The 13,858-nt window shown below is 46.1% G+C and overlaps 1 protein-coding gene and 1 long non-coding RNA gene across 3 annotated transcripts; one reads left to right on the top strand and one right to left on the bottom strand.

Moving 5' to 3' along the window:
• Nucleotides 1-1,891: 1,891 nt before the first annotated feature.
• On the bottom strand, nucleotides 1,892-2,415 carry LOC109750212 (mitochondrial import receptor subunit TOM9-2-like). Its single transcript, XM_020309167.2, has one exon. It carries the CDS (start codon nucleotides 2,413-2,415, stop codon nucleotides 2,143-2,145), a length of 273 nt encoding a protein of 90 aa, XP_020164756.1. The 3' UTR covers nucleotides 1,892-2,142.
• A 449-nt stretch (nucleotides 2,416-2,864) lies between these two features.
• Nucleotides 2,865-5,998, top strand: LOC120973617 (uncharacterized). Of its 2 annotated transcripts, none has more exons than XR_005768824.2 (2): nucleotides 2,865-4,284; nucleotides 5,436-5,998. It is a non-coding gene; the product is annotated as an uncharacterized lncRNA (long non-coding RNA). The 2 variants fall into 2 exon arrangements; XR_005768823.2 differs by having other exon boundaries at nucleotides 2,865-4,302.
• Nucleotides 5,999-13,858: the final 7,860 nt, after the last annotated feature.

Below are 13,858 nucleotides of genomic sequence, written 5' to 3'. Positions count from 1 at the left end.
GTGTGTCATGTGTAGGTGTTAACTCTTAATCACGTTGCCTGTATGCAACCAAACACCGGGCACTTGCATCTACAAGCCAATGCATGCAACCAAACGGCAGTCAAAAAATGCTCCCCTAATGCAGGCAGCCTGTATGCAGGGAACCAAAGTAAGTGTAGATGATTGTTTTTTGCCTGCATTAGCTCAACCAAGCTTAAGCGGAACAAATATGCAAAGTGCTAAAAAACAATGCAGGTAACCAAACGTCTCCTTAATGTTAGTTTGGTATGCAAATGGTGGTGGAACTGGGGGCAAGAGAAGGGATGTGGCAGCAGATAGTAAGAAGAAAAAAAGATTAAGGGATCTATCAGATACATGGATCTGTGAATGATTCACCATGCTGGGCTGACTTGGTTAAAATCAATCTGTATCTTACAGGGAGAAAGATGAAAGTGGGTAATGGACAACGGACTGGCTTTTGGGTGACAAATGGTGCAGTGATAAACCTTTGCTAGCTATTTTCCCTGACTTGTTGCAAATATGTAAGGAGAAGAAAAAACTGTCAGAGATATGGCTAATACTGGATGAGCAATGACATTTTGAAGATGGCTGAACATTAAACAAAATAGACAGCTAGTGGAGCTGAGAGTGCGAGGCTGGCTGGATGTTTCCATCTGGCTATGGAACAAAAAGGGAAAAAATTCTAGATCATCTAGGCATCTCTGGAAAGCCAAACTGCCTTTGAACATACAATTTTGGTTATGACTTATATGGCATAATGCCATTGCAACCAAAGATAATATGATCAAACGTAAATGGGCGGGGGATCCTTTATGTTGATTCTGACATGATAATGAAAATATCCATCACCTTTCCACTGTTGCTGCGACATAGTATCTGTGGAGTATAGTGAGCAAAACTATTGGTGCTGGGGATAGACCTGGATGCTTTTCCCAATACTTCTCATGGACTCCCAAGTTGTTGGCCTGGCGGCCCTATGCTGGGCTATTTGGAAGCTCAGAAACAGAGCTTGTTTTGAGTTTAAGCTTGTAAGATATCCCGCTGAATGTATTTACTGTGCTGTGTCCTTTATGAATTATTGGGCAGCTTTGTAAAATGAGGGGACTGAAATGTTGGAACAAGGTGCGACGGTACTGGCACACTAAGAGGATGGCAGGAGGGAGCGAGGAAATGGCGCCTTGATGATCATGGGAGATGATGGTTCAAACAATGAAGATGATGCAGAAGCTACGCCCCAAGATATGGAGCAAGACTGACTAATTTCTCTGGGCTGATGACTTGTTTTGCTTCGCCTTAGCTCCCCCCTCTCCCCTGTTAGCGGAGCATGCGGCAGGAGCTTACTTTTGTTTACCTGTTTTGCGCCAAGACGCCGTTTTGTGTTCTGTTCCATTATCTTTTTGATAGTGGAACCCGATCCATTCATGGATTGTATGGGAAAAAAAACCCTAAGAATTAGAAAACCAGGAATTTGGATGAAAGAGTGTTTGATATCATAGGAGAAACAAATGAATTCCACCAAAAGGTTTGAGAGGATTTCCTCCAAAATAGAGTGCAAATGAATCTTAAGATAATTTTCACAAAGATTCAAGTTCTCCAAAAATCTTATGGGATTCCTTGGAATCAAGATGACCTTGGGACCCATCAGCCGACTCAGCCAATATAGACTAGAACACTGTGTCTCCTTAGTGATCAGTACCTCCTCCGTAGAATCAAACCCATAACAACCGATGAGCCATCATCATGGGACAAGAGCAACGTCTTGTTTTGGTTATTATGAGGATCGGTACAAGGAGCAACAATGATTGATTTCTAGTTCCCTGACCTGCTAATTCTGGTGGTGGAAGTAGCAATATCAGAGCAACAAGTATGATAGGGCATTGTGACAATCATGTATGTAACTCCGAGTATGTATCTAAATAGGCATCACAAACAAACACTAGTGTATCACAGGACTGAGTCTGAGTTCAAGACAAGTCGGTGACATTGCGTTAATCGTACCGAGCAGGAGCAGTCACAACAAGGCATGATCTTTCTCCCCCAAAATAGACTAGTGATAAAATTCTCGACAACTTATGATACTAGCAAAACGAAATGTGACCGCATCGGCAGGGAACAAAGACGGGCGGACGAAAGAGGAGGGATTTATTTGGCGAGGGGCGGCGGCGAGCCGAGAAGAGCCTGCTGCTGGAGGTCGAGATCGACCATCTGCTGCTCGCGGTCCATCTCGATGATGAGCGGCACGACCAGCACCAGGAAGGTCGTCCCAGCGATCCACGCCGCCTTCCCCGTGCTCCGCAGCAGCTTCCCCGCCACCGCCGCGGCCTCGCGGCCGTGCGCCGCCACCGAGGACCGCGAGATCGCAGCCAGGACGCCGCCCGCGTCGCCGCGCCTGCTCACAGCAGAGGACGACGCCATGCTCCCTTGTTTTGATCTGGACTGGAGGATTCGATTCGGTTCGATTAGGGTTTCCATTCCAGAGGACGACTCCTTTTTGTCGGACTGGACGGAGTAGTGGGCCTTTTGTGGGCTTAAGGAGGCCCGTGACAAGGGCAGGCCCGAATGGCTACGGGTATGTGTTAGGGCCAGTTCTTTCATGGCTTCTAACTCCCTAAGTGCAAGGACTCTCAAAGCTAAATTCTTAATATACTAAACCTAGCTAGGTTTCTTTTACCTGGGTTTTTTTGACTTTTTTGTATCAGTAAAAAATGGGCCAATCGGAGTGCGCCACATCAATTAGTGGGGGATATGGCTGGGTGCACTTCTTGGTGGATCTAGCCTTTTTTGGGAATGCCATTGCATCTCTTTTGTTGGCAGATTTTGAGCGGTGCAGCAGAGATATTTTATTTGACCAGATCTCCTCTAGACTTGTCTCTCATGCTCTAGAAAGATCTCATCAAAATCGATGCCACCGCTTTACCGCTTTATGCGTCCATAAAAAGGCCTCCCAATCCCACCACCGGCCCTGTTTCCTCTCCCGGTGTCGGCCACTTTTTCTCTTCCCCGCGGCCGAGTTGATGGTGTATGGAAGACGAGCGGGCGGGCGCGGCGGCGGCCAATCGGAGCAGCAGCATGAGACCCTCTGCCCCGACCTCTCCCTTTTTGGGAGACACGCAGGGGCGGCGACCCAGCGACGGCAGCGGCCAGTGCCGTCTCCAGACCTCTCCTATCAGCAGGACATCCTCCTGGCCTCCCCACCGCGCCGCCTACCCGTACCCATCCGTCAAGCAAGAGCAGGCTCTAGGTGAGGTGGATCGCGGCAGCCTCCTGCTCCTAGCCTGCGACACACTCCGACGAGTGGCTCGGACAAGGGCGCCGTTGCCAAGGCCACCTTTACGATGGATCCTCCCACCATGACGGAGATGATGGACCACGACCATGGCGACGAGTACTAGGACAATAAACTACTCAGTATTTTTTCCGAACTTTACCCTGAGTTTTTATGAACTTTCTGTTTAGCTATTTATTCAGAAATTGATTTGAAGTGCTCATATGTAGAACAACCAGAATTGTATGAGTCAATTTATGGGACTTCCCCTGTATATGCCAAGAATTTTGGGATTACATTTGTGCAGAATTGGTTTGATGCATGTATCTCACCTTTGTTCTGATGTTAGCTTTGCTCTACTGCCCTTCCGTGAATAATTAGCTGTGCATGCTTTCGTGTTATATTTTTTTATATACGAGCAGTGCTCTATTTTAGAAATGATTCACAGTACATGTTTGATATTCATCCCTAATTCCTTATACAAGCTTTCTTTTAACGCAATGGTTTCATGCTTGATTATAGGTCCTCTCCCATGCTTACATCAGAGCTCCAAGAAGGTTGCTTTAGATGAAAATTAGGTGGAGAACTGTAAAAGCAAATTGTTGTAGATTTATTCCCAGTTACTGCTTTACAAATGGAAGGTTTACTGCTGAACAATAGAATGGTCAAGGTACTGTTGCGATATGGAAATATGATTATTTAATCACATATTTTTCTTTCATGATATAGGTATCGCCAGCTGTCCTTACAACCCTGCCGCTGGAAGATGCAGGCTTGCTAGGATGTGAGACTGCACCTAGCGGAACTATTCGGCAAATTTGCCCAGATCTGCTTCCTAGATCATGCAATCAATATAGGTTTTATATAAGCAGGTTTATGGCAGGGCCATATGATTATCTCTACTGGACTAATAATAGTAATCACTTCCCTATAGGTCCTGAAGGATGCAAGCTGGAGGTGGATGCAAAATTTCTACATTAGACTCAAATTTCTTGATGTGGCACTGATTATGTAATCTGGTATGGATTCGTAATGAGGTAACCCCCATGGTGAATTTGTTTAAGAAAAGAAAGAGAGCAGTGTTCAATTATTCTTGTGAATTCATCAGTAAAACTTCATCTTTGTTCGAATTGAATATGAAGAGCCTCCCCTGGAGCAACATCCTCTGTTTCTTGCTTCAATTATAAAGCTCTGTCCCGACCGAAGAAGTTTAGTGAGGTGTTAATTTACATGTAGATTACCTTGCTGCCTACAATCTATAGAGCTTAATTTTTTTCTAAATGTGCTTGGCAGTAAATTTCAACATGATCATGCAAAAATAATAATTTGAATTGGTTGTATATGGACAAGCATGTTGTAGATTTGCTTATAATAATTTTGTAGTACTGAGGTTTGTTTAGATGGGCTCATTTCTCTTCAGTAAAAATTGCTTCCCTGTTCCATGGTAGAAATTTTGGGATGCGAATTATTCACCTTCAGAATAGCAGTACTAGCACACTAAATTATTTGTTAATTATAACAATGCTTATTCAGCTGCGTTCTTGATGGTAGGTTTTTGAACAACCTTCTACTGACTGGAACAAAGGAAAATTTGTGGAATTTTTCCTAAGATAGATGTGATTCTGCATTGTGGTGTGACTGTGTCTCTATTCATCAGTCTTTGAATGTTGTTGCTGTGAACTCGCATGTATATTAATCAGTTCTTTCTTAATACCATTGTTTTTAGAACAGTTCTTTTTCTAGAAGAGGAGATAGGAATGCAACCTACCACTTTCTACTGTCCACAAAGGCATTTGTTTGACGTTTCTATTCTGCCTCATATTGGCTGATGCATACATCTTTATTCCTTGCTAAAATCCTGATTTTATTAAGTATTATACATATAAAGAAGTTTGTTTATTAGTTCTTTCAGAGTCACCCTATTATGTTTAATTTCTTTTTCTATTTGTTCTTTGGCTTCCATTGACATATGAAGATGATGAATATTGCTAGCCCCGAAATTCTTTCAACCCTTGTTTTCCCTCCATGGATATATTTTTCTTGTGTCATTGTGTGCATACCGCCGAGGGGCTGGTCGTGTATCGGTTTCTTCTTTTGTTTCTTCTAGCAATCATGGTTAGTGTTTTCTGTAGATCTCTGTTTATGATGCTTGAATTTGCTGTTTTTGCAGGGTGGTACATGTTTATTCAGCTCAACATCAGGGCGCGTGCGCATGAACGGCCACTTGCGGTAGATTCTGGTCTCCAGCCTCAGCATCGAGGTTTCGGTCACGTCCTAGAAGTAGGGGGTGCACCAGCAGCGTGCCATTTATGGCCATCCACAAGCGCCGAAGCCCCCTGGCGGTGGCACGAAGGGTGCCCTTGTGCATGATGTTCGCGCCTGATGTTGTCGGTGAGGAACACGCAGGATGGGATGGTGCTAATTTGAAACAAACATTTAGGAGACGTGTAGATGAATCCTTGTATGGTAGATGGCTGGAGCTGCTACGCTTAGTTAGTAACACTTCAGTTTCAGCAATCTGTGATAAACCCGTTTGGGTTCTTGATAAGTCTCGTACCTACTCTGTGCAATCCTTTTATAGGATGATCAATTTTGGGGGCGTCCGTATTGAACTCCAGGATTACATTTGGAAGATTAAAGTGCCGCCCAATATTCATGTTTTCCTGTGGCTTATTGTCCACAACATGAGTTTAACCAGAGATAATCTAGCCAAGCGTTAAGCAGTCCCTGATATATCCCGCGTGTTCTGTTCAGAACCTAAGTCTATTCAACATCCTTTTTTCGACTGTGTTGTTGCTAAACAAATGTGGGGCTCTGCACATATCAATTCCTTGTGGATTTGAGTCACTTGCTTCCTTTTGGAAAAATGTGAAGAAATATGAGGCTGTTAATTTGGGTACATCTGCTACCTTGTGGGGCTTATAGCGTTTTCGGAATGACTTTGTTTTTTAGGGGCGAAAATGGCGAAGTATGAAATACGTGGTGGGTTCAGTGGGTGCTCTGGTTCGACAATGGAAGGTTCTCTGCTCAGATGCTCAAGCTATGTTGCTCCTCGAGTGCCTAAAACTTCTCAATCATCAGCGAGGAGAATTGCTTAGGATCATGTGGCGAGAGCCTTCTTCTACACCCTCCTGAAGCCGTAGTGTAGTAGTTTGTTATGATGTAGCTTATGAACTGGGTGTGGTCTTTTGCTGCCCTGTGGCGGTTGTAATAAGTAGGGCTGTTGTTGTAGGGTGAAACCCTAAAGGGGATCTTTTCACACTTGGAGGGGGGAAGAGCAAGAACACTCAAAATCACAAGGAGGAAATAACTCTAACAAACCCAAATAACACATCCACTAGAGTAGCATACAAGAGATCCACAAGCATACATGAACCATTCAAGGAAAATAGCACTAGGGTAAAAGTTCTTCCCACTAGGTGAGGTCTTGATATCCAAGAGGATCTTATTCAAGAGGAGGGCTTGCTCTCCAAGGGAGCTTCTCCAAGAGGAGGTTTAGATCTCCAAGAGGAGGAAGATGAGCAAAGCTCTCTCTTTGTGTTTCTAATACTTTGCTAACCTTCCAAAAGAGCTAGGGGAGGTGTTTATATAGTCTAGGGACGAAATTTGAGAGAGAGGGGGATACAAGGGTCCAAAACCCAAAAGTGCACGCAGGCAACCGAGGTGTCCGGGCACCCGGACCGGACAGGGGCGGCTGTTCAGGGGTGACTGGGCACCCGGGCTAGCAGGGGCTGGGCACTCGGACCGGGCTGGTGGCCGGATGGAGGGAACCGGCCACCCGGGGGAGGAGCAGTAGCTCCCAGCGCGGGGGGGGGGGGGCACCCGGGGCGCCTCCCAGGTTTTGGCCGGGCACCCGGGGCACATGGGGCCGGGCACCCTGGGTGTGCAGAGGGCCTGCCCGGGGTGGTGGCCGGAGGCCCGGGCACCCGGGGTGTCCAGGCACTTGTGCCTTCTCCGTAGCTTCATGCTTCGCTCGTTCTTCTACCTCCGTCTTCTCTGCGGCTGCTTGGGTCTTCGTGCTATCCTCTTCTTGATCAAGACCTTGATACCTGATCATGCACAACACTTCCGTTTGAGGTAGGACCTAACTCTCGTGTGAATTTGAATGGATCTCGAAGAGGAAGGAGTTCACCTCGTTCTCGATGGCGCGTGCACGTGCTCTTGTCATTGGTCCTCTCGGTGCTTGCGGTGGTGATGGAATGTCCGTGTGGGTAGTCGAGGGATGCTTCGCATCATCTCCCCCCTTGGGAGAGATCCGTCCACGGATTGTGATCATCATCACCATGGTACTTGGCCAAGTCTTTGACGTTGAAGATGTCGCTTATGTTGTACTTGTCACGTGGGAATGTCGACCTTGTAGGTGTTGTCGTTGTAGCGTGCGAGCACCTTGAATGGTCCATCAGCTCTCGGAAGTAGCTTGGACTTGCACTCCTTGGGAAAGCGGTCCTTGCGGAGATGTATCCATACTAGATCGCCCGTTTGGAACACCATCGGTGACTTGTTAATGTTGAGCTAGGTGGCGAGGTGGTGTACTTGACGCTCGAACGTGGACCTTGTTTCTTCATGCATCTTCTTGAGGTAGGTGGCTCATGCGCTAGCGTCCATGTTCGCTCATTCTTGTAGCGGTAGAGGAAGGATGTCCAACGGCGACAAAGGGTTGAAGCCGTAGACAACCTCGAAGGGGGACTTGCCGGTGGTAGAGTGTCTTGCGTGGTTGTAGGCGTACTCGGCGATGGGTAAGCACTCCTCCCACTCCTTGATGTTCTTCTTGATCAACACGTGTACGAGAGTGGCGTGGGTCCGGTTGGTGACTTCCGTTTGGCGATCGGTTTGAGGATGATACGCCGTGTAGAAGAGTAGCTTGATTCCGAGCTTGGCGCATAACGTCTTCCAAAAGTAGCTTAAGAACTTGACGTCTCAGTCCGACACAATTGTCTTTGGCACTCCATGTAACCTCAAGATTTTCCTACAAAAAAGATTGGCAATATGTGAAGCATCGTCTATCTTATTGCATGGAATAAAATGAGCCATTTTAGAGAATTGGTCTACAACAACAAACACAGAATCCTTGCCATTTTGAGTCCTAGGTAATCCAAGCACAAAATCCATCCTAATATCTTCCCATGGTTAATGTGCAGTAGGAAGTGGCATATGTAAACCGTGGGATTGAGATTGTGACTTAGCTTTGCGGCATGTAGAACATCGGTTGGTGAAGCGTGAGACATCACGGAACATCTTGGGCCAAAAGTAGTTCTTGGAGAGCGTGACAAACGTCTTGTCACGTCCAAAGTGTCCCATGAGTCCGCCTCCATGAGCCTCTTGCAAAAGTAACAAACGAAGAGAAGACTCGGGAATCCATAGTTTGTTAGCTCTCATTAGATAACCATCTTTGATATAATGTCGTTCCCAAGATGTATGCTCACACACTTAGCAAAAGGAGTAGCAAAGGTCACATCGTGCTCATACAAATCTTTGATATGTTCAAATCCAACAACATTCAATTCAAGTTGAGTAATTAATATGCATTTGCGGGAAAGAGCATCCTCCCAAACATTCTCTTTGCCCTTAATGTACTTGATCACATAGGGGAAAGATTCAATAAATTCACTCAATTTAGCATGTGGTTTATTCAACTTGGTTTGGCCTTTAAGGTACTTTAGTGTTTCATGATCGGTATGTATGACAAACTCATGTGGGCGAAGATAATGCTCCCAAACATGCAACACACGCACTAAGACATACAATTCTTTGTCATAGATGGGATAGTTAAGTTGAGCACCGGAAAGTTTTTCACTAAAATATGCAATCGCTCGCTTTTCTTGCATCAAAACTCCTCCAATTCCATTACCACTAGCATCACAATGAACCCCAAAAGTTTTGTCAAAGTTAGGCAAAGCAAGAATCGAAGCATGAGTAAGCAAGGATTTGAGCTCATCAAATGCGATAGATTGCAAAGGTCCCCCAATAAAGGGTGCATTCTTCTTACTCAAGGCATGCAACGGTGCGGCAATAGTGCTAAAGTCTTTCACAAAGCGACGCTAGAAACCCGCAAGGCCAAGAAAACTACGCACTTGTTGCAAATTTTGTGGGTTGTGGCCAAGTTTTAATTGCTTCAGTTTTAGACTCATCAACATGGACACCCTTGGAAGAAACAACGAAACCCAAGAAAACAAGCTTGTCAACACCAAAAGTGCATTTTTTCATGTTGGCATAAATACGTTCCTTGCAAAGAGTTTGCAAAACGGCTCTAATATGATTTACATGATCTTTGATGGATTTTCTAAAAATAAGTATCTCGTCAAAGTAGACCACAACACATACTCCAATGTATGGACGAAGCACAAAATGCATAAGAGGCATGAAAGTACCGGGAGCTTCCGATAAACCCATAGGCATAACTACCACTCGTACAAGCCAAATTTAGTTTTAAAAGCGGTTTTCCATTCATCACCTTCTTGAATGCGTATTTGGTAATAGCCACTTTTGAGTTCAATTTTTGAGAAAATGGTGGCACCGCTAAGCTCACCTAGCATATCATCAAGGCGAGGAATGGGATGTCTATAACAAACGGTGATAGCATTGATGGGTCTACAATCAGAGCACATGCGAAAACTACCATCTTGCTTAGGCACAAGGATAATCGGAACGTCACAAGGACTTAGGCTTTCACGTACATGACCGTTGTCGATGAGTTGTTGTACTTGTCGTTGGATCTCCTTAGTTTCTTCGGGGTTGACGCGGTATGGAGCCTTGTTAGGAAGAGGTGCTCCAGGGATGAGGTCGATCCGATGTTCAATGCCACGTGGAGGAGGGAGACTGGGAGGTAGCTCATCGGGAAAGACATCCTTGAATTCCTGCAACAAGTTAGAAAACACTAGAGGAAGCATATTAGGAGAGTGTTAGTTTTTGCCACCTCATTTTGCATAGGAGGACATAGTGGATGACACTCGATGGGTTTTCACACACTTCTCTCATCTCTCTTTTTGTGGCTAGGAGGACTAAGTTTTTCTCTCTTGGCGAAGAGTCGCTCCATTTGGGCTTGTGGCACTCACTTTCTTTGTGGTGGTTCACTCTCTCACTAGTCTCTCCACGATGGGTGGAAGCTTGCTTGTCGGCGATCACTTGGCTTGGTGACATTTGTCGTAGTATGTACTCCTTGCCCTTCATCTTGAAGCTATAGTTGTAACACCCCGCATGTAACTTGCCATATTTGTAACTCCGACTCTTGCCATTTTCGGCTATGTGATATGTTTTTCCCTCCGTTGTCGGGTTTTGTCTTTCGTTTTGTTTTTTGTCATGTCATGCATTTTCATATCATGTCATCATGTGCATTGCATTCGCATACGTGTTCGTCTCATGCATCCGAGCATTTTCCCCGTTGTCCGTTTTGCAATCCGGCGCTCCTATCTCCTCCGGTGCACCCCTCTTGTTTTCTTTCGTGTGCGTGTGTCAAACTTTCTCGGAATGGACCGAGGCTTGTCAAGTGGTCTTAATATACCACCCGGAGACTACCGGTCAAGTTTCGTTCCATTCGAAGGTCGTTTGGTACTCCAACGGTTAACCGGGCATCCGCAAAGTCCATTTGAGTGTCCAGCAAAAACCCCCTCTAAAACCAGCCCAAAACCCACCAAACTCTCTTCCATGCTCTAGGTCGTTCGATCACGATCGTGTGGGCGAAAACCGCACCTCATTTGGAGCCTCCTAGCTCCCTCTACCTATAAAACTCCATCTCCCCCGAAAAACGAAATCACAGACGAACCCTAGCTTCTCCACCGCGCGTCGCCGGACGAAAACGTCCGCACCGGACAACGTCCGCCCGCCTCCGGCCTCCCACCGCGCCGGCCCGCGAGCCCGCCGCCGCCCGCGCCGCGCGCGCCCGCCGCCGCCTCGCCTCCCGCGCCGGCCGCCGCCGCCGCCCGCCGCCTCCCCGCCGGCGCCGCGCCCGTCGCCCGCCGGCGCCACCTCCGGCCGCGCCTCCGGCCTCTTCTCCCCTCCCGCCGGCGAGCCGCGCTGCCGCCCTCTCCCTCCTTCCTCGCCGGCCGACGAGCTCGAGCTCGAGGGGCTCAGCCTCAATCCAGATCTGGTAGCCCCGTTGACTTCCTCGCCCCCTCTTATTTCTCTAAGTCCTCGATTTTTTTCAGCATCTTGCTTTGTTCGTATTGCGATAACTTCTTGTATGTAGCTTCGATTCACGCGTGTAATATGTCAAATTGTTCGTCTCGTGATGCTCTTAATTTTGTTAAATTGCACCATGTTCATTAGAGGTCATCTTGATGCCCAAATCTCTGTTGGAAGAGGGCTAGTTGCTGTTATTCTCTGGTTCTTATCAGAACTTGGAGATTTGTCATTTTTGTATTTTTGTATCATTTAATCTGTGCATCTTTTGAGCATGAGCTCTACATGTGTTTTGAAGTATGCCATGCCATCTTTCCAGTGGTGTAGTTCATATATTTTTGTGATCTCTGTGGTGACTAGCACAATCATGCAAAGTAGGCCCCATAATATTTCTGATTTCAGGGACTGTGATTTCTCCAAGTCCTTGTCAGCTGTAATTTTGTTGCCATGTAAGCTTGATGCTACAGAGAGATCCATGCATCTTTTGGAGATGTTCAGTAAGTATGTTTTGTAGATATAGTTGTAATTGATCCATTCCTGCAATTGTTTGCAATTATGGAGTGCCATAGCATGACTCAATCTTGCTCTACTTTTGCTATAAAATATTTCTGGCAGATTCTTAACATGATATGCAATTTTGCCAAGCCTATTGTAGTTGATCCATACATTCTATGCAATTGTTCTTGCCATGGATAGCTTCATAAACATGCCATCTTGGTGTAGGTATGCTTGGTTTGTCATGCATTGCTCTGTAGTGAGTGCATCAAGCTCACAAAGAGGCCTACATATTAATATTTCTGCCATGCTCTGTTTTCTGCAGAGTCTGTGAACCTGTAATCTTTTGCACTTTTGCCATGCTTGTTTGAGCTTGATATGTTGTGAACTAGCCGTAGCTCAGTCTTCATATTTTGTCAATCATCTCCTGTAGTTTACTGTCATATGCTTTATTGCTATGTTGGGGTGCTGTAGCATTGTTGTTTGTTGCATTTTAAGTGCTATCTTGCTGTTTATCGCAGATTCGTGTCATTCTTGTTTTGCTTGCCATTTGCAAACCGTGCATCCGATTCCGGTGATCTTTATATCGATTTCGAACGAAATCATCTCATCTTTACAGTGGCATGCTTGGTTTGCCAATTTACTTCCATGTTCATCATTTCCCCTCCGTAGCACGCATATGCAGCGCATATCATATCTTGTATATCATACATGTTTTGCATCATGTTGCTTGCGCATTTCTCGTTGTTGATTGTGGTTCCGTTTGTTTGTGTTCTTGTCTTGGGTAGAGCTGGGAGATGAGTTCGTGAACTAGGAACCTGTCGAGTACGCTTACGAGGATCAAGCTTTCGACAACTCTGAGAACCTTGCAGGCAAGATGACCACCCCTCGAAATCACTTCTATCTTTGCTATGCTAGTTGTTCGCTCTATTGCCATGCTCGCTACCTATCACTTGCTTTATCATGTCTCCCATTTTAGCCATGTCAGCCTCTAACCATCCTCTCCTAGCAAACCGTTGTTTGGCTATGTTACCGCTTTTGCTCAGCCCCTCTTATAGCTTTGCTAGTTGCAGGTGAAGTTGAAGTTGTTCCATGTCGGAACATGGATATGTTGGGATATCACAATATCTCTTATTTAACTAATGCATCTATATATTTTGGTAAAGGGTGGAAGGCTCGGCCTTATGCCTGGTGTTTTGTTCCACTCTTGCCGCCCTAGTTACTGTTATACCGGGATTATGTTCCTTGAGTTTGCGTTCCTTACGCGGTCGGGTGATTTATGGGACCCCCTTGACAGTTCGCCTTGAATAAAACTCCTCCAGCAAGGCCCAACCTTGGTTTTACCATTTGCTACCTAAGCCTTTTCCCCCGGGTTTTCGCGAGCCCGAGGGTCATCTTATTTTAACCCCCCCGGGCCAGTGCTCCTTCGAGTGTTGGTCCGAACCGAGCAGCCTGCGGGGCCACCTCGGGGAAACTCGAGGTCTGGTTTTACTCGTAGCTTGACTTATCCGGTGTGCCCTGAGAACGAGATATGTGCAGCTCCTATCGGGATTTGTCGGCACATTCGGGCGGCTTTGCTGGTCTTGTTTTACCATTGTCGAGATGTCTTGTAAACCGGGATTCCGAGACTGATCGGGTCTTTCCGGGAGAAGGTTTATCCTTCGTTGACCGTGAGAGCTTATGATGGGCTAAGTTGGGACACCCCTGCATGGTATTATCTTTCGAAAGCCGTGCCCGCAATTATGAGGCAGATGGGAATTTGTTAATGTCCGGTTGTAGATAACTTGTCACTTGACCCAATTAAAATACATCCACTGTGTGTAGCCGTGATGGTCTCTTCTCGGCGGAGCCCGGGAAGTGAACACGGTCTGAGTTATGTATGACGTAAGTAGGTGTTCAGGACCTCTTCTTGGTCATTGCTAGATGACGTCCGTTCCGTTGCTTCTCTTCTCTCTCTCATTTGCGCAAGTTAGCCACCATATA

Source organism: Aegilops tauschii, chromosome 2, assembly GCF_002575655.3.
Source record: "Aegilops tauschii subsp. strangulata cultivar AL8/78 chromosome 2, Aet v6.0, whole genome shotgun sequence".
In the NCBI taxonomy this organism is placed as follows: domain Eukaryota; kingdom Viridiplantae; phylum Streptophyta; class Magnoliopsida; order Poales; family Poaceae; genus Aegilops; species Aegilops tauschii.
The sequence above is the reverse complement of the archived record's forward strand: the minus strand, read 5'-3'. Positions and strand labels throughout refer to the sequence as shown.